Source organism: Epinephelus moara, chromosome 21, assembly GCF_006386435.1.
Source record: "Epinephelus moara isolate mb chromosome 21, YSFRI_EMoa_1.0, whole genome shotgun sequence".
Lineage (NCBI taxonomy): Eukaryota > Metazoa > Chordata > Actinopteri > Perciformes > Serranidae > Epinephelus > Epinephelus moara.
Genome location: NC_065526.1, coordinates 31,263,707 through 31,289,802, shown reverse-complemented (window position 1 = coordinate 31,289,802; position 26,096 = coordinate 31,263,707). Strand labels below are relative to the sequence as shown.

The following is a 26,096-nucleotide window of genomic DNA, read 5'->3' as shown; positions in this document are numbered from 1 at the left end:
GGGCGCCAAAACCCCAATCACACAGAGCTGTATCATTAATAGAAGCACACAAATCATCACATCGGTGCCTAAAAGAAAGCTGTGTTGATACCTCAGAATGTAACAATTATCAATAAAGATCCATCGATGTGCCCTCGGGGTCTGGATGTATATTTTATTAAGTAATAAAGAAATATCACAGGATGAGGATAATTCCAATGGGGAAGGTAATGTAATAAAACCCTGAAAAAACCTGACTGTGTCATTTACAAACGGGCCTGTTTGGTAATGCAGCCCATGAACGCTTTGTATGATTAAAACACCGTCTATTTTTCTCCAGTCAGCTCTAAAAGGCCTGCGCTTTCTAACGTGAGCATCCATGGCAGTAAAACAGCAATGTTGAAGATCACTCAGTCAAATGATCCCAGCTAGGCCGCATTTATTGTTTTCTCTATCAAACTATGGCTCTCATCCCGCCCAAAAGCGGCCGTATATATGACGGATAGCTCGTCGAGCCAATGAAATAGCCGTATGCTGCCGGCTCGGGAGAAAACGGACCAATCACGTTTTGATAGCATTCGAGGGGCACGCGCTCTACGCTTTCTCTGGCAAGAATGTTAGTTCCTGCTCTTCCCTGGCCGTTTCCTGTAATCGTACAGTGTTGTGAGACGGAGAAAGCCATGTGTGTCGATGCAAAGGTAAATTTAGCACCCCGAAATTATTACAGTGAGAGTTAGGGCAGTGGATATGATGGTTATTTTCATGTATTTTTGCCGAAAAATAGACGCAGACCAACCGAAACAGTATTGCGGCCTAACCTGTGTCTGAACGTTGACGGGCAATGGTTATTGTGGCACGTTGCTTTGGTTTGGTCCGGTTTGTTGATGAGATTGAAGGAGTCCGGTAGACTGAATGGTTGGTAGTAAATGACCGAGAAGCGAGGAAACGGTTGGAAACATACAATACATCATGTTTAGTAAGCCTGAGTATGTTTTCGGTGCCACGCACGCTTTTGTAATAGGCACATCTTGGTCGCGGTACAAGCTAATGCTAGCCGACGGTTTTGTAAGAAAGACTGCAATACGACCGGAGAGGAAAGCATCCTACCTCTCCAGCATCAGTACCCTCCTCGTCTTACTTCACTACCAACTATTTTCATTCGTACAATGTTTCCTGGGTAGCGTAACTTTGTAAATTACGATTGAAACTGTCTACATTTGCTTGTTTTATCCTTTGATACCACATTGAAACCGGTTTCTGGACAAGGTGACCACGAGTTGGATGTTATTTTAAAAAACAGTATTTTTTTTTACAAGTCAATGAAAGTAATTTGTTTACTGGGTGTTATATGTCATTATTTTATATTTTAACTAAATAATTATTAAATGAATTAGTGGTGTATTGCACTAAACTCACAGTATAGTAAACTTGATTATTTTAGTCACAGCTCTGAGGAGATAAAGGTAAGTGTGTTCCTATGAAAGTTGTATTTGATTTAGTAAACATTGAGTTCTTTATGTGTGTTAGCAACCAAACCTTAATGTGTGTTGAATGATAGGCATCAAGAAACAAAAACTGCAGCTGAAAAGCAACCAAGGACCAGAAGTTACAGGATTGTCATTTGCCATATAGGGCCACATTTGCCAAACTTTTTTTCTTTGTATGCTTAAACATACATGTGGCAACCATCATATGAGGCACATCAAATTTCAGCTGTTGTAAACAGATTTGAGCTTTATAATCATCAGTATAGCATTTGTTTAAATAACTTCAAAGTCATCCATTTGTGCTTCATTGACACCAGTGTCTCTCCTCCTTTCCCAGCTCTTTTCTTCAAAGTTGTGAAGAACTGGACTGTGATTATTTAGCTTCCAACTCGGAGTCTTCTTAACGTTGTGCCCGTCTCCCTGTGTGGAGTGGGCAAGATGGCAGACCCCATCATGGACCTCTTTGAGGACACACCCCTGTTTAACCTGGATGCCCTCCCGGATGATTCCTTCTCTCAGGGCTCCTCAGACCCTGTGGAGGAGGCCCTTAAGCTGGCGTTGGGCCAAGTGGACCCACCAACTGAGCCTGAACTCACAGTCAACACAGGCCTTGGTGTATCTGTAGCAGCTCCCACCATCCCGGACCCTGCTCCCGTTCAAGTCCCCACACAGCAGTCAGTGCCGGTGGCGACTGCTCAGACTGTTTCCATAGCTGCAGCTCCTGCTGTAGCCCCAGTACCTGCTCCTGTCCCGGTTGACACTGTACCTCAGATCCAGGCCCAGACCACCATACCCATTGTCAGCAGCACCAGCGTGGCCACCAGTAGCACTGTCCTGCTGAGCTCACCTCTGACTGTTTCCAGCTCCCCAGTCACCACCACCGCCACCACACAGCAACAGCTCACACAGATAACTCACCAGATAACTCCACAGCAGTTAGCTGCCATCACACAGCAGGCTGGTGGCAAAATTGTCATTCTCAAAGGTCCCCAGGGTCAAGCCCAGGTGCTGCAGACTGTATCAGGAGCCACAGGCCAGACCAGTGGAAAGGTAATCCGTGTGTTGTCTGGCACTCCTCTTAAACCTGGCATGTCCATACTGCAGGGGGGAACAGTCTTGAATCAGGCAAGCCCAGGGCAAGCCCAAGTCAAGGTGGGTGCTGCAGGGGTGCAGAGGCTGCTGCAGTCTCCCAATGGGCCAGTGAAACAGATGCTGCTGACCTCCGTGCCCCAGCAGGTGCAGCAGACGCAAGGCCAGACGGTCCAGGTGCAGATTCCTGCCCAAGCACAGATGGCTCAAGGGCAGACTCAAGTCCAAGTCCAGCCCCAGGCTCAAGCTGCTCAGATCCAAGTCCAGACCCAAGGTCAGGTGCAGCTCCAGCCAGCCATGCAGGCCCAAACTCAGGTAAGAATTATCTCCTCTGCTATGGCAGGCAAACCACAAGGAGGGTTTGCCATCAGGATCATTGCTCAGGTTTACCAGCTATATTTTTAGGTCAGTCTTTTCATAATGAGTCTCATTCTTTGTATCTGACTCTAGGGTGGCGAAGCAAAGCGGATCACCCTGGTTCTCCAGCAGCCCTCCCAGGCTGGCTCTGCTGCGCCAGCGGGTCAAGCCCAGCAGCAGGTCACACAAGTCCAGCAGGTTCAGACAGCCCAAGGGGGGCAGCAGCAGCAGCAGCAGCAGGCCCCAGCTAGACTAGTGCTGGGGCAGCTTCCTGGAGGCAAACTGGTGCTTCAGGGAAGCCAGCTAGCAGCCCTGACCCAGGCTCGGGCTGCAGGCCAGGCTGGAGGGCAGCCCAAAGTCCTCACAATTCAGCTGCAGGTGCAGCAGCAGCCGAACCAACAAGGAGGTATTAAGGTGAGAAAGAAGTGTTTTAGAGTTTGGCAGTATTTGTTTGTTTAATCATAGTAGTGTTTTTCTAAGGTGGATGTACGTTCTTTTGGCTCTTGTTTTTCCTCTTCTCTTGTTTGTGACAAACTACTCTGAGCTCTGATGTTCTCTAATGTGACAGTGTGAAGTTCTGTCTTCATGCAAGCTGCTAGTTTTTTTTTATTGATGCAGTTGAAAGTGGGTGTTGGAGGTCTTGAATTTCACTGAAAAAACAGACCCAAAAATTATTCCCAGTACACTTGATATCGACATTTGTCTGCTTACAGTCAATTTTTCAACCATTCCCCAGTAGTCAGTTATTTCAAGTGATGTATTCTAAAATCTGACCCCTGTTGACATGTGGCTGCCCAGCAAAATGCCCCCAGCTTCCACAATAAATGTGATTCTTTGTGACTAATATTTTATTTATCTTGCTAACATCTGTATTGGACTGAAATAGTTGGTTTTAGACAAGCAAACTTAATATTGCATGTGCTGTTACAGTACAGTATCACAATACCACATCAATGGCTACTTTGGTGTAGCTGGGACGGATCAGTCCAAATGATGAACATTCCCTCATTGGCTCTGCTAACTACTATCTAATGCAGTTAATGTTAATGCTAGTTGATTTTATTTGCCATATAAGGACGTTAATTGTATTGAATGTATTAGTTAACTGTAGCCAGTGAATATCTGATGTAGTGGGTTCTAGGAAAATTTGGAGATAAAGACAATGGTAGAAATTTTATAGATTTATTTGTTACGTACGAGTGAGTGGTTTCATGTTAAGAATCACCAATGTGGCTCTTTATAGTTCCACATAACCGTTAATCATAATGAAGTTTCTAAATGATCATAACATCATAAATGGTAACGATATACATTTGAAGTATGTTTCTGTTTAGTTTATTGTGGCTTTATGCTGTTATGGCTGTATTTGCACCCACCTTAAAGCACCATGGCAACATTAGGTGAAGTGTCTTTTGATATGAAAGGATTAACACCAGTTTCATATTTGTGTATTTATAACATGCATTGGTCCTGAGGGCTGGACTGCAAAGCAAGTTCAACATAGCCAGGATTTCTTTGTATGAGCTGGCTCATCAAAGCCTAAAGTCACTGTCAGAATAAGTGGTGGAAGGTGAAGGTGGATATCAACTGTCTTCGTTCATCTAGGCTTTCCTCTTTAGGCTCTGTGCACGTTCCCATAAAAGGGGGCGTTAGGTGTGTCTTTTGATTCTATTCTATAGCATGCAATGTAATATGAATAAATGATTACAGCAAAAAGCCACACTGTTGCTGGCAAGAGATGAATGCTGGCAGAAATTACTAATTGTAAATTCGTAAGGTAATATATTTATTTTACCACTCAGTGCACTCTAAACGCCTACCATTTATTTCTAACTTGACAGCAGCACATTCTACAGCTCTTAGACTCTAAACTTGATGCAGCAGATTCAAACCCTATACTCAAGAACTGCCTTCACGTTTGACACTGTCACATAATGGAGACATTGAAATCAATTTAGTTTTATTTATTGAATATTATCTGTGATAAATATCAATTGACTAATCAATTTTCTAATCAGTTTTCTAACAGCTGTAATATACCATTTTAAAAATGCACTGTGTTACTATAATTGCACGGCTTCATTCAGTGGCTTTACTAATGTAACATTACTGCTCAACAAGTTTGCATATCAAATGTATTCTCCAGCTGAGGATCTGTATCGTTCATAGATTGACTGTTGACTGTAGAGTGACGTTATTTCCAAAGGAGTTTATCAGTGAAGCGCACCTTTTAGCTAATTTTAATCCAAAACTCTGAACACATCCTGGTCCGGACCAGGTTAGGTCTACAGCATAAGCTACCATGGCGATTTAGCCAGGTTAAGACAGAGCCATTTTCATAATGCGGAAGACCTACCTTGCTAACCCACTAGTTTCTCTTCGTAGTACACCCCTCAGGACGTGTTTAGCCTAGCTTAGCACAGAGTTAAGAAGCTGAAGGAAACCATTAGCTTAGCTCTGTCATAGGTATCTTTCACAACTGCTAAACTGTCTGGCCTGAAAACACCCCGGACCAATATCTCTAATTGAGTACAAAGTTGAAATTGATATTGCTCTTATCTGACTGTTGATAACAAACAAATTTCAAAAAATTTCTGAGTGTTCTTTAAAATCCTGCCAATTCTCTCAGATCATATACAGTAACTGTTTTATGTGTCACATCTGACCTGACACAGGATTTTTTAGCTTTTGCATTCTACTTCTTGGTCATTTTTGAGGGTGACTGTGACTTGACATCTCTGTCCTTTCACTCTTGCAGTACCAGCTCGTCTCTGGAGCTGGCAATACTGGCAGTCCACAGGTGTTGCAAATCTCACAGGGCCAAGGAGGACAGAGAGTTGCGGTGCCACTCAAAATGCTTCTGCAGCCACAGGTAGACCCCAAGATGACATTTCCTTATTTTTTTATGCATGAGTACTGTTATATAGAGTGGAGAAAGGTTTCTGTGTGGCAGGAAGTTTTCTTCACTCTCAAACGTTCTCCTTTACACAGACAAGCTCAGCATCCTCGGCTGGTGGCACAGTCTCTGTGGTGAAGGTCATCAACACGTCGACTGCAGGCCCCTCCACCACAACCACCACTCCGTCCCAGGCTATCCGCATCACCAAGGCCCCTGGTGAGCCTGCCTCTGTGCGACGCGTGGAGATCCTCTGCAAGCAGGAGAAAGCAAACCGTATTGTGGCTGAAGCTATAGCTCGGGCTAAGGCACGTGGTGAGAAGAACCTGCCTAGAGTCCTGAACCAGGATGAACTTCCAGCCACACAGACCTCCCCAGAATTGGGGGGCACTGTGACTGTGGTGTCTGCTGCTAAGAAAAAGACCAGCGGAGGAGGAAGCAAGAAGAAAAGCCCCATAGCTGGAGCAACGACACCCAAAACCACTGGAGGGGCTGACAAAAAGGGCAAAGTGAAGACACCAGGAGGAACAACTGGAGTAGCTGGAGGCACAGTAATACCTGGGGCTGGGAACAAGAGCAAAAGCAAGACTAAGACAAAGTGAGTTACATGTATAAGAGGGATGGAATCATTTGAATGCAACTTATCTCTGTATGTTGGAAGTATAGTCTTGTAGACAACAACAATATTCATTACCTTCTGTTGGTGCTACTTCATTCTGTCTTTGTCTTTCCTCTCTCCCTCCACCTTCCAACAGCACTATTACTCTAGTGGGAGCTAAGAAAAGAAAGAGAAATGCATCTTCAGACCACTCTGATGGGGAGTTGAGCCCTGCCTCACCTGCTGCACTGGACGATGACATGATTATGGTACAAACACATGCATGGTCACATAAATAAGATCAGTGCACTTTTTGACATTAGATTGGATTTATGGTCACGTAACGTAAAACTGACCTGAGGAACCTACATTTTGTGGTACCTGGCTTGCACAGAGTACTTCGGTGGCTTTTGAGGGAGACTGCCAAAATTCAAAAGTGACTGTAATTGTAAACATTGTGCATGCTCTAAAGAATGATATCGTCTCAAATGCCTGATTTGGAGTGAAACCTGTTTTAGCTGGGGCAGACTACTGACACAATATGCAAAGCATACTTCTGTATAATCATGTCTCTGTGTGGATTTCTGTTTTCATTTGCTTAAAAATGTTACTTGACTTTTTAAAAACACACTGAACTTACATTTATGTCTTCTGACCAGAAGAGACGCTCCAATCGTGTGGTGAAGAGGAAGAAGTACACAGAGGACCTGGACATCAAGATCACGGACGATGAGGATGAACAGGAAGATGTAGATGTTACTACAACCGCAGCAGCTGTGGCCTCCATCAGTGGCGGGACAGCAGCGCAGCTAAAACAGGAATTGGAGCTGGATGTTGACGGACAGCCCAGCATGCAGTTCTTTGTGGTGAGTGTTGAAATATTGTGAAAGGTTTTTTTGTTGTTGGTGAAATTGAAAGGATTGTCTAAAGAGATGGATGCTGGTTGAATTGGGGAGGGTTTGTTGATTTATACGTGATGCGTAATTGCATTTTGTAATGTCGGATTCCAATATTAAGAGGATTGAAGGTGTGAAGGTCGACACTCTAAAGTGTATTACTTTGTTTTCAGGAAAACCCAAGTGAGGAAGACGCTGCTATTGTAGACAAAGTTCTGTCTTTGAGGCTAACCAAGAAAGAAGTATGTTTGTTTTTTTAAAATTAATTCATTCTAACACAATTTTTAAATCAATTCAGTTTAATCTAATTTTGAGACTCAAATGAAAATAAATCTGTTCTTGTCTTCAAGGTGTCTCCGGGCCAGTATACCAATGTTGAGGAATTCTTTGTAAAATACAAGAACTAGTAAGTTTCAGTTTGTCAGTGAATAAGTTTGGCCTTGACACTGACAATTTCTGTCTCTTGGGGAGATATCTAAATAAGTAAGACTTGACTCTCTCTTGTTCTCAGTTCATATTTACACTGTGAGTGGGCCAGTTTGGAGCAGCTGGAGAAAGATAAGAGGATCCATCAAAAGATCAAGAGGTTCAAGACCAAGCACGCCCAGATGAGGCACATCTTTCAGGAGGTAAGAGGAGAGCAGATCCTGAAACCTCTTATTTTAGGATGTAGTTCAGCTGCCTAACTAAAACTGTTAGGGGTGTTGTGGTATGCAAAATTCATGGTTCAGTATGTAACCGTTCAGCAGTGGCTCATTGGCCATAAATCTGCCATATTGTCAGTAAACAAAAATAAATAACAAAAGTGTCAGTAATGTAATATAAATGTAATTTGTAATCATAAAACTCTGACCTTTTGATAATTCCTGACCTTAAGCTTATGTACGTTTATACAAAGCAGCCATAACGGACTGAATAAAATGCTCAAGTGAAGGCACATCATAGCAGGGCTCAAGCACTTTGACCATATGCTGTATGTCAGTATTTTCTACAAAGTTAGTTACAGTATGTGCAAGTGTGGTCACATATATGTAGCAAAAAACACACTATAGCACCACTTATTGCTTTTGGCACAGTCTGAATCTGTAGCGTGAGGCTGCCATAACGTTGTGGGGAGAAGGACTTACTTTCCAGTCTGTTTTTGTCCTATTCTGCTAAGTGACACATTCGGGTGACGCCATTGTAAATGAAATGTTTGTATCCACAGATATACCCAACCTCAGTTGAACGTTGTTGGCATACATTTAGATACAAATCATTCCCTGTTGAGCTTGACTAACCTGGCTAACAAGGCTAAGCCAACTAGCATGCCACAGCTGATGGACAGAAACTAGTGTGCTAGTTTGTGTACTAGTGTGTCAAGTAGTACACATAAATAGACTATTTTGACCGTTTGGGTCACATGGCGAACCAAGTTTGTGTTTCATGAACCAAACATCCTGTACTGAATGGTTCAGGAAGAATATACGTAACGTTACACCCCACATAGTTGTACATATTTCTACTGCCTCTGACCCTGTGGGTTTGTTCAGGATGAAGAGCCTTTTAATCCAGACTATGTAGAGGTGGACAGGATCCTGGATGTTTCCCACAGTGTGGACAAGGACAATGGCGAGGTGAGAGAAGAAGAAATCACTTTTGAAACTGGACAAAAGAGCTGTGCTGTTTTTTGTTTTTTTTTGTTTTTTCTTTCAGAAATATGACTCATTTTTTGTGAAGTAGCATGTTTGCAATAGTTAAATACTTGCTTTTACTCTTTTCTCTCTAGCCTGTTATCTACTACTTGGTCAAGTGGTGCTCTCTGCCTTATGAAGACGCCACTTGGGAACTGAAAGAGGACGTAGACGAGGGCAAGGTCGAAGAATTTAGCAAAATCCAAAACCGACAACCTCGCCTAAAGAGAACGGTGAGCAGTCAAGTGGATGATGGCCAGGAGCAGTTTCATAACCTCCTCTTTTTTTCATGCATTTTTTCATTGTCTTTTCTCAGCCACGGCCGTCTGCCAGTTCATGGAAGAAGTTGGAGGAGACCAGAGAGTACAAGAATGGCAACACACTCAGAGAGTACCAGCTGGAAGGAGTCAACTGGCTGCTCTTCAACTGGTACAACAGGTATTTATCACACACAAGCACACACACTACACTCCCTGGTCACCTGTAGCCAAGTGCATTTTAAGGCCACATTCAAACTGGATTAGTTTATTGGGTGAGGTGCTGTAATTAAATTAGTAGCACAATTAGTAGCAACTTTAGAATTAGGATTGTAGTAGAGCATAACATAAAAGGACAACATGAAGGAGGCATAGTGCTGTCTATAATCTGGAAATTGTTTGTCTGTTTGGAATATTGCCTATTGATTGCTTCTCCCAAGGCTTCACTAATAACTCTGCTTCCTGTCCTTCAGGCAGAACTGTATCCTGGCAGATGAGATGGGTCTGGGGAAGACCATCCAGTCTATCGCGCTGTTGTCTGAGGTGTACGCTGCTGGCATCCAAGGCCCTTTCCTTGTCATTGCTCCCCTCTCCACCATCACTAACTGGGAGAGGGAGTTCTCCACATGGACCAACATGAACGCAATCGTCTACCATGGCAGCCTGGCCAGCCGACAGATGATCCAGCAGTATGAGATGTACTGCAAGGATGACAAGGTGGAGTTATTGATTATGGTTGTTGATTGATTGTTGATAATTCTACTGATATTAAACATGTCTAATGAAAGTTGTCACTCTGTCTACAGGAGCACTTGATCCCAGGTGCGTACAAGTTTGACGCCCTCATCACAACCTTTGAGATGGTGTTATCTGACTGCCCAGAGCTGAGGGAGATTTCCTGGCGTTGTGTGATCATTGATGAGGCTCACCGTCTTAAGAATCGCAACTGCAAGCTGTTGGACAGCTTGAAGATGCTGGATCTGGTGAGTGGATCCAAGTGTGGATTTTGGAATAGGATGCTGGTCGTTTAGTTGTTGCATTTAAGAAATGCATACAGTTTGAATTAGATTAAGATTTTAGGTCGTAATTTGAACCTTTTCCTCGTCTGTTGTGTTCTTTTTCCTCTTCCATCTTATTTCCTGCTTCTTTCTCCTGTTTCTTGTGTATTGCCCACTGCTTTCATACGTTTTTTCATTCTCTCTCTGTCTGATGAATATTTGGTCCTACCTCCCACTTCTTCCTCCACTGCATCTCCTCCCTCTGTCCTTCTCAATCTTGTATTTGTGTTTCATGGTTTCTCCCAGGAACACAAGGTGTTGTTGACCGGCACTCCTCTCCAGAACACTGTGGAGGAACTTTTCAGTCTGCTTCATTTCCTGGAGCCTGCTCAGTTCCCTTCTGAGACTGAATTCCTCAGAGACTTTGGAGACCTCAAAACAGAGGAACAGGTGTGAAATAGACACTCATGTTCGTTCACAAAGATCTTCATCTTGTGCATCTGCACATTTTACTTGTATTATATAGCTACCAATAAGCAAATCTTTTTTTTCCCTTGGGTCCACAGGTTCAGAAGCTGCAGGCCATCTTGAAACCTATGATGTTACGAAGGCTCAAGGAGGATGTTGAGAAGAACTTGGCACCCAAACAAGAGACCATCATTGAGGTTAGTCAAAATAGTGCACATTCAATTTATGTACTTTGGGTTGTGTTTGAAGATCTGAATGACACAAATAAGGCAACAATTTGTTTCTTTGACTGTGTTTTCTCTCAGGTTGAGTTGACGGATGTCCAGAAGAAGTACTACCGGGCCATCCTGGAGAGGAACTTCAGTTTCCTTAGTTTAGGGGCAAACAGTAACAGCAATGTCCCCAACCTGCTCAACACTATGATGGAGCTACGCAAGTGCTGCAACCACCCCTACCTCATCAATGGTATTGCATCTCAGTATTAGGTCTTTGTACTGGACAGCTTTCTGTTATATTAAGGGACAGAATTGTCTATTTATAATAATGACTGACCTGAATTGTGTCATTATGTCCATAGAATAATTTTAAGGGCAATTCCTAATAGTATAAACTTTACTTGGGTGAAATACACTTGTCATTGTAGTACGTATTTATTTGGTGCCATTTTGGAGTGAGCTGATATTAAATCAGAGGTGGAACGATTGTCCATAGCTGCGTGCAGATGATACAGTCTGAGCTGCATTTGCTTGTAAAAATTTTGCATAGCTTTGTAGCATAATACAATTGTGCCTCTGCCTTCTCCTTTGTCCAGGCGCGGAAGAGAAGATTGTAGCGGAATTGCGGGAGGTGTATGACCCCATGGCTCCCGACTTCCATTTGCAGGCCCTGATTCGGTCAGCCGGCAAGCTGGTGCTACTGGACAAACTGCTGCCTCGCCTCAAGGCTGGTGGCCACAAAGTGCTCATCTTCTCCCAGATGGTGCGCTGCTTAGACATTCTGGAGGACTACCTCATCAACAAGAGGTAAGAGAGCCAAGGTTTATTTTAATGCAACCAATTTTTTGTTTTTTTAAGTTAATAAATATTGCCACAACCGTTGAAAGTGTAATGATGACTTATATAATGTGTTAATGTAGAGGATGTTCACTTATTTTTTACAGATACCTTTATGAGCGAATTGATGGCAGAGTGCGTGGGAACTTACGACAAGCTGCTATCGATCGCTTCAGCAAGCCCGACTCTGACCGCTTTGTCTTCCTGCTGTGTACCCGTGCTGGTGGCCTGGGTATTAACCTCACTGCTGCGGACACTTGTGTCATATTTGACTCTGACTGGAACCCTCAGAATGACCTGCAGGTACGAGATTGTGCTGCTAAGAACAAGATTGCAAGAACAACAAACCATCTTTACATTTATTCTTTGTTTGCTCTTTTACTGTATGTTTTGACATTTTGTTGGACTCATTCTCATTTTTTATGTCTGCAGCTGCATATGATGCTCTTTTGACCCTTCTTTTTTTTCTTATATCAGGCCCAAGCACGGTGTCATCGTATTGGCCAGTCTAAGGCGGTAAAGGTCTACCGTCTGATTACTAGGAACTCGTATGAGAGGGAGATGCTGGATAAAGCAAGCCTTAAGCTTGGCCTGGACCGTGCTGTCCTGCAGAGCATGAGTGGCAACAAAGAAAGCAACGTCAACGGGGTGAGAACTTAGCGTTCATTAACTCAAACTGCCAGTTCATTTTTGGGATGGTCAGTTAATACATTTTCTTATGCAGATCCAGCAGTTCTCCAAGAAGGAGATTGAGGACCTGCTGAGGAAGGGTGCCTACGCTGCCATCATGGATGAGAACGATGAAGGAAGTCGCTTCTGCGAGGAGGACATTGACCAGATCCTTCAACGAAGAGCCACTACCATCACCATTGAGAGCGAGGGCAAGGGCTCCACATTCTCCAAGGCCAGCTTTGTTGCCTCTGAGAACCGCAATGACATTGCCCTTGATGACCCTGAATTCTGGCAGAAATGGGCCAAGAAAGCTGACATAGACATGGACTCCATGAACAGAAAGGTAAGTGCAAAATATTTTTTTAGTGTAGATCTTCTAGATCTTAAAATGTAGATTGCATCTTAAATACTGTAGATTGTATGGGTTCATATATTGAATGTTTATATATTGTTTGGAGTAATATGTGACTAAAGGTTACTTCTTCACCCCGCAGAACACCCTTGTGATCGACACTCCCAGAGTCCGCAAGCAGACCCGTCAGTTCTCCAGTTTACGAGGTGAAGGTGGAGATCTGTCTGATCTAGACAGCGATGATGAGTATCCACCTGCCAATTCCAGACAGTCGCGTGCCTCCCGGCGCTCTGACCGCCACAGTGGAGGGGGTTACGGCCGCACTGACTGTTTCCGGGTGGAGAAACACCTGCTTGTCTATGGGTACAAAGACTTTGCTGCTCAGTTTCTCAGTGTATACACTTTACTCTTGTATCTTTTTGTTACTCTAGTACCTGTTTTCTTCTTCTCTAGTTGGGGTCGCTGGCGGGACATCTTATCCCATGCAAGATGTAAGCGTCGTCTTAGTGAACGTGACGTGGAGACCATCTGCCGTGTCATCCTGGTCTTTTGTCTGCTCCACTATCGTGGGGATGAGAACATCAAGAGTTTCATCTGGGAGCTCATCACACCGCCTGAGAATGGGCGTGAACCTCAAACACTACTTAACCACTCTGGTAGGAGCTACACACAGAGTCACTTAAGATATTTTTAAATGGGGATGTTAACTTTTCAAACTGAAAAAGAGGAAGGATTAGTGTATTTGTTAGCGAAGAACCACATTCCAACTTAATCCATTACCTTTCTCATATAGTCAGTGCTGGTGACCTTTCTTTGTTATCTGTCAAAATGTTTGAGATTAACACCATATTTTTTTCTCTGCCTAGGCCTGTCTATCCCTGTTCCAAGAGGCAGAAAGGGTAAGAGAGTAAAGGCCCAAAGCACATTTGATGTTCAGAAGGTAGAGTGGATCCGCAAGTACAACCCTGACACCCTGCTTCTGGACGACAGCTACCGCAAACACCTCAAGCACCAGTGCAACAAGTCAGTGAAGCCCAGTCAGCTTTGTGTTTGTGTTTGTATGTGCGTGTACATGTGAAAGCATTGTCATCTATTTTCAAACACTGAAACCTCTCCTCTCCTTCAGGGTGTTGCTGAGGGTGCGAATGCTCTACTACCTGAAACAGGAGGTGATTGGTGAACATGCCGAATCTGTTCTGAAAGGGGCGGACATCAGGTATCAAATACTGACGTTTGTACAGTAAACCAAATGCAGATAGAACACAGGCTCAGTTACTCAAGGTCACCGCGATCACTTCACTCAGTATGCCTTGCATTTTTTCATTTTACTGTTATTTTTTTTTAGGGATGTTGATATCTGGATGCCTGAGATGGAGCAGCAGGAAGTCCCCGCAGGATGGTGGGATACTGAGGCAGACCGCTCACTGCTTGCTGGCGTATTCAAACATGGTAGGTTTTTTTTTCTCTCTCTGTCAGCTGAAAACAATCATGAAAATAGGGTGAGGATTTGTTACGGCTTAAAAACAAAATTGTTTTTTGCTTTGTGGTGGACACGTTCTCCGCTATTGTTGAACGTGTCAAGCTGCTGCAGTTGCCTCAGATCCGAAACTTGTCATTGCACAATGTGTGGTGCATTTATTTTTGTCATTTAACAGCTTTGACTCTCTCTGTTACCAGGTTATGAGATGTACACCACTATGCGTGCTGATCCCTGCCTCTGCTTCCTGGAGAGAGCTGGTCGGCCCGATGACAAGGCCATTGATGCCGAGCAGCACACTGGTGATGCCGAGCTCGGAGATGAGTGAGTAATCCTGGCTAACTGGGCTAGTTACAACTTATTTGCTTATAGATTTATAGCAGGCTTACAAGTCAACTGGACATTGTAATTTGTTGACATTTTTACATTTGTGTCAGTTTCAAAGTTTTATCATAAATTGAATTTAAATGGTCAGAGTCTTAAATTTTACTACATAAAACATAATGGAAAGTGGTGCCCCTCTGTTGGACAGGTCTCGCCCTTTTCCTGTCTAATGATGCTTTATTGTTTGTGTTGTGTAGTGCTGACTATGATAAGTACTCAGAGGACCCAGAGTTCAAGCCTGCATCAAGACACGCCAAAGATCTTTTTGAGGAGGTACGAATCCTGGCCATCAGAGTGAAGTTGTTCCGTCTGCACTACTCAATTTGCTGAGACCCTGTTGAATATTTTGGAACAAAGCAATAGCTATAAACAGCTTAATGAGTCTTTATTTGACCTTGTCCTCCAGCCTGACTCCATGAACGTGGACGATGAGATTTCTGTCGAAGACAAAGTGGGGCCAGTGATAACAGAAAGCTTTTCCAGCCAGAGTGGTGCGTGTGATTGGCCATCGAGCTCATCACTCACAGCGCGGTTGCGGCGGCTGATTACAGCTTACCAGCGCAGCTACAGGCAGGAGCAGTTGAAGATCGAAGCAGAGGCAAAGGGTGACCGCAGGCGCAGGCGCTGCGAACAGGCCAGCAAGCTGAAGGAGATTGCACGGCAGGAGCGCCAGCAGAGGTACACCAGTGTTACAGTATTATTTTCTCTCCTATTAACTCGAGTGGCTTAGGAAAATTATGATTATATGTTAGCATATACTTCAGTTTTCCACAGACAAGTTATAGCCACATAATTTCCCACATTCATTAATTACCAAGTAGTCCTCCTTTTCCCTGCCTTTGTTGGCACATTGCTGTGTACAAGGGGGTTGTCTCTGGGTCTGAAACGTACACTCAATGCTCAAGTGGATTAAACCCGTGTTCTTTCTAATGGCCAGTAGGGGGCAACTCCACTGGTTGCGAAAAGAAGTCTGAGAGAAAATGACACTACTTCTTATTTGATTTATTACCTCAGTTAACAGTTTCCTAATGAGTTTATGGTCTCAGTCGCTATTTTCAAGTCTTACTCAACACAGCATGATGTTCAGTTTGTAAATTATGATCAAATTTAGAGTGAAATAGACAATAAAGCAGGGGATGAGGACATGGGTACCTTGTGATTGACAAGTCAGTATCACAGCAGTGTCCTTGATTCTCAGTCAGTCACCCCTCACTCCTCCACAGCTACACTCTCTCATTCAGATGTGGTCACCACTGGCTTCAAAAACAGGAACCTCTGTGCACATGTAGAGGCATTAAGTTCAAGACTTTAAAAGGAAGGTTGGACAATTAAGTCAAGTAATTAACATGCCAAGTGTCAGTGAAGACTAAGAACATAATCTTTAGGGATGTTCTAGTATTTTATTTTAGGCGGATACAAGTATTCAATATTTTCCTTGTCATTCTTCGCCTCACTTGCCTCTCTGTCTTTCTCCCAGGTGGACACGCAGGGAAGAATGCGACTTCTACCGTGTGGTATCGACTTTTGGTGTGGAAAAGATAAAGAAGGAGCTTGGGGTTCCTGAGGGAGGAGATCCCGAATTTGACTGGAACCGCTTCCGTACCTTTGCTCGTCTGGACAAAAAAACTGATGAGAGCCTCAGCCGATACTTCCGCTCTTTTGTCGCCATGTGCCGGAGAGTTTGCCACCTGCGCCCAGGCCGTGGTGAAGGTAACTACTGCAACACGTGCTGTCAGAATAGGTCGACTTAGCTGTCTGAGCAGCAGTTAAAGCGTTGGATGCTTGCTTTTTTGGCGGCTCACAATGTTAAACACCATGTGCTCTCAAGTCTTCCTTTGGCTTAAATTACATTTACGCAGGTCTTTTGATAAGTCCAGTTTACTATACAGTAAATATCTCTTCTCTCAATCCTGTTTAGATCCATCAGAGCTTTCCCAAACTGTGGCCCCCATCACTGAGGAGCGTGCTTCCCGTACCCTTTACCGTATAAGCCTCCTGCGTCGCCTCCGTGAGAGAGTCCTGCCCCACCCATCCCTGGAGGAGCGTCTGCCTCTGGCTCCTACCAGCTCCGAGTTGCCAGCTTGGTGGAATATTCCAGAACATGATCGTCAGCTGATGCTGGGTGCTGCACTGCATGGTGTCAGCCGCACTGAGCTCTCCATCTACTCAGACCCACAGTTCACTTTCAGTCAGGCACGAGAAGAGTTCATCCAGAACCAGCAGGCCCCACCACCTCCACCTCCTCCTCAGGCACCGCCCATCATGCCCCTCAGCCAGCCGAAGATTGAGCAGGACATGCCAGGTGTGAAGGACGAGGTAGGGGAAGAGGACGTGCGGTTGCTTGGAGGTGAAATCAGTGCTGACCTGCAGAATACACCCTTGAGTCACCATGATGGCAAGGCACGAGGGCAGGGCTGGAGCCTCAAGAGGAGCAGGGGCAGGGTCGGGAAAACGGGAAGGAAGGGAGAGGGAGGCTCAGATTCGGATTCGGATTCTGATTCAGGCTCATCGTCATCCGAGCGATCAGGCAGCAGTGATGACAGTGGAGAGAGTGAGGAAGAGGTGGAAAGAGGTAAGTTGATAGTAAAAGACAAAAATGTTGAATGCTGCATGAATAAACACAAAAAAATGTAAATGTTTTCCTATTTTTGTTTTAGCGGGCATGAAGCTGTGTGACGTGGATGAGGACAACAGTTTACTCTCTATGACTACGTCTCAGGATGGCATTCCTCCTCCTGATCCTCTCAGAGTGGATTGGCCCAAGGTAATTAATGTACATTTACAAAATGTATGTCTAAACTTAATTACATTTTCAAAGCATTTCTGTTAAAGGAATAAACAACATGTTTATTGTTGTGAATAACTAATACATGGGGCTCCTTCTTTGTCTCAGGATCGTGTGTTGATCAACCGTCTGGACAGTTTGTGTACGCTGGTGTTGACTGGTCAGTGGCCCTCAGGGCGGCGCTACCTGCCTGAGGCTCAACTCAATCCTAGCTCAGAGCTGGTGGGAGACGAGATGGCCTACACAAGGGTGATCCGTAAACCCAGCAGCACGCCTGGTGGCCCTGGGGAAGATGGAGAAGATGGGGAGTTCACTGTCAAGCTCCTTAAGGTGATAAAACAGTGGAGGACGAAATAATGTCATTAGAGTCGTATGCAGTCAATTGAAAATATACCCAAACTAAGATTATGTTGCTTTTTGGTAATAAAATCATTTCACCTTTTGGAATCTGAGAGGTTTAGGGTAAGGTAAATTTCAGTCAGTGTTTAAGTCACAAAACAGACTGCATGGTGTAACTGATGTGTAGGTCATGGCTAAATCAGAGGTCTCTTTGTCACCTTGTCAGGAGGAGGGGCTGAAGCTGACCTTCTCTAAGCAGGCCCTGATGCCCAATGGGTCAGGGGGAGAGAGCAGTAGCCGCAAGCGGCGCAAGGACCAAGAGGTACGTGTATTAGATCTACATGTACAGTACAGGTCAGACACAAAAACAAAACTATCAGGATTTAGTTTGGTAACTTTCCTCTTTTGTCTGTCTCTCTCTTTTAGTTATCAGACCCAGATGGACTCGGTGATCCACTGGAGCGTACTCCTCGGCGCAGGGACCCTCCCACCTGGTTGAAGGAGAACCCAGATTATGAGGTGGAGGGAGACATGCTAGAGGTAAGTTTAGAGCTGTCACAATCATGACGTTTAACTGACAACAAATCATTGTGATTAATTGTGTATTTCTGTTTATTTTAAGCCACACAGTAATGCTGTTGTGTTTGGCTTTGCAACTATACCTAAGTCAAGTTTATTTGAATGGCTGCTCATTAAAAGGATGCAGTCATTGGCAAAGGAGTGTCAATCGTCAAACCGTTTCTGAATTAAATTCTCTCTCGGTCGGCTGAGCATAATTTATTTTAATAACTTGTTCTAAACCTGTTGTGTAGACAGACCTAATGTAGCAAGAACAAGGTTCCAGTTAATTAATGCAGGAGGAAGCTTGTTTTTATTTCCAAAAGTTAATTTGCAACAGGGAAACACAAAATCACTGTTAACCATTCCTGCTCCAGCTTCATGACTGTAGCCAGAAAGTAAGGACAGGTGGAGTGATACTACTGAATAGATACTTATTTGTTTCTCATTTGGTATCAATGCCCTTAAAAATATCTATACTAAAATTATGATTAAATACAAAACAGGGTTGCTGTATCACTTCCAACATTTCAGAACTTCTGCATAATGTTTGTGCCAAAGCAGCCCTGGCATATTTAGCTGGCCTGTGTTACATGACTGTGGGAACCAATGTGACATCAAAAGCTAGTGTGCAGTCTTTCAAACATGTGAAAGAATGGCAGAAAGGAAACACAGCATGGAGTGGTGCTACAGTCGCTATGCTCACACTACACACAGAGCTATTCCTGAAAGGACTCAAGCTGTTCTCACAACACCATGTTTTCATCCAGATGTTAGGTGAATGATCTCATTAGAAAAGCTAGACAGAAGCGTCAACTCCATAACCTTCTCTGGAGATGTCAAACACACTGATGCACCCGTAGGGAAACTTGTTATTTGCAGCTCTTTGTCTCTGTCTTGTTTCATGAGTAACAAATACAGTCTCATATGAGCTTAAACCGAAGAACCTGCTCAACAGCAGCAAGATCTACAGGATCCTTTTTCTTTTTTTTTTCCTTACATCGAAACCTTGTGCTCTGGTAGACACTTTATTTACCCAGCAGATGAATACACACATATTACACTATCTATTTGTTGCCACACTGGTAATGTTGGTTCTAAATTCTCTTGATTACAGAATCCAGTGGTTTGAATGATTTGAGGTCAGCTCAAATAATCATGGTCAGGCGATTCTGCAATAAATGCGATAGACATATCATAAAGTTCTCAGGCTCATAAGGAAACTAAATGTCTTACGTTTCTGTTTCATTATGTAATATGTCTTGTTCATTCAGCTTCTTGTGAACCGGAGCAAGAGGAAGAGGAGGAGGAGGGCAGACAAAGCCCTGACAGGCAGCGAGAAGGTCAAAGTCATTAACATGAGGACAGGAAGGAAGGTGAGACATACAACGATTGGTATCATACACTTGATTTCTTGGCTTTGTGTTATCTCTAACTAACAGACAAAAATCCAAATGCTTCTCCTCCGTAGGTTGGAGCTGCTTTCTGTCCGATGCTGCAAGATCTGAGGGAATATCTGGAGGAGAATCCTGATAACGCTGTAGCACCCGACTGGTCTGAAACTGTTCGGAACTCTGTATGTACTCAAGATGTTATGTTATGATAAGGCTTTGCTGTGCACTAGAGGTCTTCACGGGTCTTAAATGAGGTACCCGAACCCTAATGGATCTGGGAAATTTGTTCTGGGATCTGATTGAACCAGATCATTTTTGAAAATATTTTTTCAGAATCTCAAGTCAGCCGAATCATCACACAAGTTACACACACAAACACAGAGCTTACACATTTCTGTCATGATCAGCTTTCATCACGGGTCTTCTTGGATCTAATCAGGTATTACATATGATGATAAACAGGACCAGGACCCGTGGTAAGGGTATGGGACCCAACCCAGTTCCGATTCACCATAATAAAACTAAACCTGAACTCATAGGGGTCTCAGATCGTGTCTTGGTTCTAGGGTCTGGATTGACTCATGAAGACCTCTACTGTGTAATGTCTTTTAGAAATGAGGCTTTCTGAACCTCTCTTAAGTAGGAAAAAATGCTGCCTGTATTACATTATGCACTGAATGGATGTTGCTTTAAGACAGACACTGTGTTTCCATGCAGACTGTTTCTCCCTGATTGGTAAATCTGGCTCATTAAGACCGGAACTGTAGTTACCGCAGCATCAAAGATGGGAGACGCTGTGAAAACACATCCTGACCTCTCCTGTTTCTTTTTTTTTTTTTTCATAAGACTGTCCAATGTTTCTAAAGATATTTGTTCTCCTCACAGGGCTTTCTGCCCGAGACCTTCTTCCACCGACTGCTGACCGAGCATTCAGAGATCCCGAAGAAAAGCCGCCGCCGCCATCACCATCACCACCATCATCACCACGCTCCAGAGCCCACCCCTGAAGACCCCAACTTGGACGGAGTTGAAGAGGAGACACTGGTGTCAGATGGAGCCTACATGATGGACGAGGAGGACCTGGAGACCTCCCATCACTTCCTCACCAGTCCAGACTTTGACGTTAAAATAGAGGGTGGCGACAGCCTTTCCCAAGGTGACTATGACAGCTCGGATCAAGAGGCGCTATTGGACGATGTCATCATAGCACAGAAGGACTCTGACTCCTCATCAAGCTCAGAGGATTGACTGAACCCCTCTCCCCGAACACATCTGACTTAGTCCCCTTCTCAACATTGAATCATGTTATTCCTCATTTATTTTTACCATATTGTGTATCAAATCATGGATGAATGTGTTTTTGTTGCTACTTTTATTCATTTATTTTATATAGGGATTTTTTTTCCATGAAACGAGCAGGTTTGCACCCATCTGTTTTCTTTTTTATCATCACAATTATGTCCATCTTTCTCTCCTTGATCCTCCTCTCTGACCTCTGACAAAATGGCAAAAAGCTGAGCTTTCTTACTTCACAACTCGTCATTCACCTCCTCTTCCTCCAATCCTGTTCTTTCCCATCACATTCCTGGCCATGACCAAAAGGGGACCCCTGCTGTACAGATACCCTTTTCTTATCAAATAACCTCAATGCTGGTCCTCTAGCGCTACATGAAACTGGACATGTGTACTGAGCAGAGCCTGGATCCAGATCCCACGATCCCCCAATCTCGTTTGGTCATATCTCCTGTGTCCATGCGAGTCTGTGAACTAAAAGGGGATCCAGTGCGTGGATGTACTGTTATTGTTTTCACTCTATGGGAGGGGTGGGGGTTGAGAGGGAGGGAGAGGGAAAGTGGCGTATTAGTTACTGAAGCAGTGCTAGGAGGATGGGTGTATTGTACAATGTAGAGCTGGTCAGTTGTGTACTATGGTGCAAAGATGACAGCAATGAGTTACTATTCTTGTTTTATGATCTGAGTGTATCTGTGAAATGAATAACAGCAATCTACAGTGAAAGCAGGTTCATGTGTATCATTGTGACTTTCATCCAGCAGAAGCAAAGAGGTTTACTGTTTGTGTACAAGAGTAGTTCCGCCCATTTCTGCACAGTGTTTAATTATGGTGTCCTATTTACATCAGTTGATAATGCATAGGAGCTGAAATGATTTCCATTCATTATTAACTTTGTTATTAATGTCCTTATACACATATATACACAATATTATTGAGACCTATAAATACTTAATAGTACCAGATAGGAACAGTACTACATAAAGATATTTAGAGGTAAGTTAGAGAGCAGATGTCCTGCCTTACATAGCCACTGCTCAACTATGTATGTCATCCCTTTTTTTTTTTAATTCTTTCTGAAATGTGGTAGCTCAGATATGTTAAAGGGTTATTTGGCTGTAATCAGCTTAAAACTACACTTGCTTTCTGACAGTATGACTAGTATATATTAAGGACTCAAGTGTTTTAAGTGGAAATGATGCACACATTTTTTGTGTGCAATTGATACCCAATGAGCTCAGAGTATGTGAAAACTGCTTTATTACCAACATTGAAAATGTAGGCACATTGGATACAGGAGAAAAAAATTATCTTGAATGACAGAAATATACAAAGATCAATTCCTGTCCACCAAAGGATGAACCATGAATGGGACTTGTATAATGAGGCTTTGTTTGAGCACTATACATCCTGAGAGGAGGTTCAGCTGCCTCTGAACTGTGCTGAATTCTGACAGTGGAGGTAAGACGGACTGATGTGCCTGTTATATTGTCCTCAATCTTGTCAGGCAGTCACACTGATACTCAATTTACTCACTTCATTTATGCAGTGTAAAACAGTTGCAAATGGTAATATAGGTTTAAGAGTTTACCTTACTGTACTCATAACAAGCATCAAAAGGAAAAACAAAACGGACCACTGAAGTTTCTAACTGAAAAAAGTGTCAGACTTTTCTTCAGTGGCCATGCTGAAGCCTTCACAAAGTAAACTTCCAAGTTAAAAAAAAAAAAAGTGAACTTAAAAAATGGACGTCAGTGTTTGGCGGATGTGTATAAATATACACAAAATATGATTCTGAAAAAACATACTGTTTGAACCATCAGGGACTCCTTTCTTTACCCTTCTGCATGAGGAGTTGAAGAGGTTAAGAGGTCAAATCTGGTTAGGGGGAGCTGGGAGAACCAGGTGGTATGCACCACAATAACACAAATCTTGTTGGATTTGACTTCAAGGTCTTTTAAACCATTTTTCCTTCACCACATCTCAGAGGGGAATGATATACTTCTACTGCTACATTAGCGTCAGTTTCTTTAAATTGATCAATTATAGGCAAATTAAATGAAATAATAAACAACACAATTAAAGCTTCTATATAGTATTTACATAAATATATAAAATAAACAAATGTAATACTTTTCAAATTTAATGTTTATGTGAAAAATAAAAGGTATTATGTATTTAAAAACTATTAAAATAATCTATTAAAAAGATTAAAATGAAAGGATTTAGTTTTTAAAAATAAATGCATTAAATCTAATAAAGAAGAGCTGGATTGGCGTATTAGATAGCTACTGTTTAATGAAAAAAATAAAAAAAAACATTAGAGGGGAAAAACTGTAAACGTTAATCTGTGTTGAGTCTGGAACTCTGCTTGTAGTTCCTACAGTTGTCCACCAGAGGGCGCCATTACACCAGAAACCAGCAGCTGACCGGTAAAACTCACTCAGTGAACTTTTAAATTTATTTTATGAATTATTGAACCATTCTCCATTTACCAAATCGCATAGAGGAATATTAGATTTTTAAATAAATGAATGAAATAAAAGCGAGGAGAAGAATTTAAAACAACACAAATATGGCCTATGTAAGTATTTACATAGGCTAGATATATCAAATAAACAAAATAATATAATGTTTTTATATTTACTAACCATTCAACGGCTTGTGTATGGTTTATCAGATGACTATGGTATGTAACAGCTGCTGCTATTACATTATTATCTTTAATATATTTCTGTACATACTTTTTTAGGCTATAATTGTATTGTTTATTAATTATTATCCGCACTTTTATTTCATTTACTGTGCCTATAATCGATACATTTAAAAATATTAACTAATACTAATGGTAAAAGTATAATATTCCTCTCTGAGATGTGGTGAGGGAAAAATTGTTTAGTAATCAATAAAATAAAACGTTAGTGAGTTTCATCTGTCAGCTGCTGGTTTCTGGTGTAATGGCGCCCTCAGGTGGACAACTGCGGAACTACAAGCAGAGCTGCAGACACAGCACAAATTAAAGCATGTTTATATGTTTTTTGCCATAATTTTATTATTCATCTTATATGTGTTTATCTGATATACCAGCCCAAACCTTTCTGATGTTATTCTAATACATTTTTGCCAACACTGACCTCTGCAACATCTTGAAGATGCTCAGAAACAGTGAGGAGGGTGGAGAAGATGGGGGAACTAACTTACAGCTACGGAGTTTTGGAGCAGTAGAGAAAAGGAAAACTACAGTGATAAACCCTACCAAGTCCAGGAGAAAAATCGATTGCCAAGTCAGAGAGAGAAAGCAGCTGAAGAAGCAATGGAGGAAGGCCAGAGAGGAGGAGAATGAGGGCATATACCTGTTGCAATCAGCCATCTGTGATAGCTTTGTGACACTGAGGAGGGCTGAGAACCTAAAAAAAACCACAGGGACATAGAATGGACAAGAGGAAGCTTCTACAAAGATCCCTTTTTGAAGGGTTTCTTCACAAAGGAGAAGAGGGAGAGTCAAAGGCGAACTTGAAAAGCATCTGGAGATGTCCTGCACTGACAACCAATCCCAGGAAGACATCACCCTCCCACCTGGAATTCCACCAGTCCTGCCACCAGAACAGCAACTGGACATCAGCCTGCTTTGATGGAGTAAGAGTGGGCCTCATCAGCTCCAGAGCCCAACAGAATCTCATACTGGCTCTACAAAAATGCACCACATGTCCTGTGTTTCCTCTGGTGGCTAATGATGATGGGATGGCGTAAGCAGGAGATACCAACATCATGGCAGAGAGCAGGAACTATCCTTATCTCAAAGAAAAAGAACTCACCAGAAATTGGCCGTTTCCACCAGATCAGCCTCCTAAATGTCAAGGGAAAAATCTTCTTAAGTGTGGTTGCTCAAAGGCTGTCAGGATACCTGGAAAGAAACCATCTGATCGACACATCAGTCCAAAAAGCAGGGAACCCCAGCTTCTCTGGCCGTCTGGAACATACTAGTACCATCTGGCATCAGATGCAGGAGGCCAAGAAGAAGGGCTCAGACCTTGGTGTGTTCTCCTCTGGATCTCGCCAACGCCTTTGGCACAATCCCTCACAACCTCCTCTCCATATTGCCCAGCCCTAGGTATGATACACAACTCTGCCAAGGCTGCACAATACTAACAGTTAATTTAATAAATGGGGTTTTTAGTCAAACCTTTTATTTATCCTGTGAAATATGTGCATTTCAATCCGTCCTGTATGTGTTGGGATATTTCAGAAATTTCACATACACTTGCATACAAGCATTAACAGAAAGGAGATACTGGAGCTCTGCAGTCCAGTTTGGAGACACGGCAGGCAGAGGGTCAAGAAGAAACACTGCTGAAAATGTGTCTGTTTTATAAACTTACTGTTGTGATTTCTTTGTGTCTTTGAATCTAATAAATAATATATTATATTACATTTGTATTTACATAATTTGGTAGCATTTTGACTCTTTCTCTTGTCATTAAATACCGCTTAAAGTTTTGTTTTCAGCATTTTCCACAATGTCTTATGTAATATTTGACATTTTGTCATCTACCATCTACAGTTTTTTTGTCTCCTCCCTCCTCTTTATCCCATCAAATCATTATGTCCTTCAACTCCTCATCCTCTTCTAATGCTTCGCTTCTTCCTCCTTACATCTTCTCTAATTCCCCCCTCTGTCCTGACTCAGCCATTTGCTTCAAATACAGATCTATAGAAATACATGTTTAGTCAATATTAAACAAATAAATAATTATTTATTTCAGGGAACTTCTATTTCATCATTTCATCATGCCATTTTATTTATTTTATGGGACTTTTATTTCATCATGCCACATGGATTTATTTCAGGGAAGTGTTAGCAGCACCAGAGCTATTTATTAGCTACAGTAAGCTAAGGTATATTCTCTGATCTGGTGGTGAGTTTAAATAAATTAGCTGCATAAATGATTAACTGACGTTATCCGCTAGGATGGCGAAGGCAACCCTGAGGAAACTCCCTCCTCTTGCCTAAACCTAACCAATCAAACCAACGAAGGTAAAGACACTAGCCAATCAGAGGGAGAGTAGGGCGGGTCATGCCCTCGCCATCATAGGA

At 42.8% G+C, this 26,096-nt stretch overlaps 1 protein-coding gene across 2 annotated transcripts; it reads left to right on the top strand.

The window, feature by feature from the left end:
• Positions 1 to 561: 561 nt before the first annotated feature.
• Positions 562 to 21,730, top strand: chd8 (chromodomain helicase DNA binding protein 8). Of its 2 annotated transcripts, none has more exons than XM_050075022.1 (39): positions 562 to 677; positions 1,804 to 2,870; positions 3,006 to 3,326; positions 5,671 to 5,784; positions 5,904 to 6,406; positions 6,564 to 6,675; positions 7,069 to 7,272; positions 7,476 to 7,544; positions 7,653 to 7,708; positions 7,814 to 7,931; positions 8,835 to 8,918; positions 9,071 to 9,208; positions 9,292 to 9,413; positions 9,706 to 9,949; positions 10,039 to 10,215; positions 10,537 to 10,680; positions 10,797 to 10,895; positions 11,004 to 11,163; positions 11,510 to 11,720; positions 11,858 to 12,053; positions 12,228 to 12,398; positions 12,475 to 12,765; positions 12,917 to 13,137; positions 13,228 to 13,430; positions 13,641 to 13,797; positions 13,901 to 13,990; positions 14,120 to 14,223; positions 14,452 to 14,575; positions 14,833 to 14,908; positions 15,042 to 15,313; positions 16,113 to 16,345; positions 16,554 to 17,207; positions 17,293 to 17,399; positions 17,529 to 17,750; positions 17,986 to 18,081; positions 18,186 to 18,299; positions 19,592 to 19,693; positions 19,789 to 19,893; positions 20,597 to 21,730. In XM_050075022.1, the coding sequence occupies exons 2-39, from the start codon at positions 1,905 to 1,907 to the stop codon at positions 20,957 to 20,959; spliced, it is 7,743 nt and encodes a 2,580-aa protein (XP_049930979.1). In that variant the 5' UTR covers positions 562 to 677; positions 1,804 to 1,904; the 3' UTR covers positions 20,960 to 21,730. The 2 variants fall into 2 exon arrangements, with proteins under 2 accessions (XP_049930979.1, XP_049930978.1); XM_050075021.1 differs by having other exon boundaries at positions 7,066 to 7,272.
• Positions 21,731 to 26,096: the final 4,366 nt, after the last annotated feature.

What these genes read in the sequence shown, in the direction of transcription:
- chd8 (XM_050075021.1), top strand. Translation starts at nt 1,905, where the DNA reads ATGGCAGACCCCATCATGGACCTCTTTGAGGACACACCCCTGTTTAAC. An exon ending in ACCAACAAGGAGGTATTAAG is followed by an intron (nt 3,327 to 5,670) that starts GTGAGAAAGAAG and finishes TCACTCTTGCAG; the next exon opens with TACCAGCTCGTCTCTGGAGC. An exon ending in AAGAAAGCAACGTCAACGGG is followed by an intron (nt 12,399 to 12,474) that starts GTGAGAACTTAG and finishes TTTCTTATGCAG; the next exon opens with ATCCAGCAGTTCTCCAAGAA.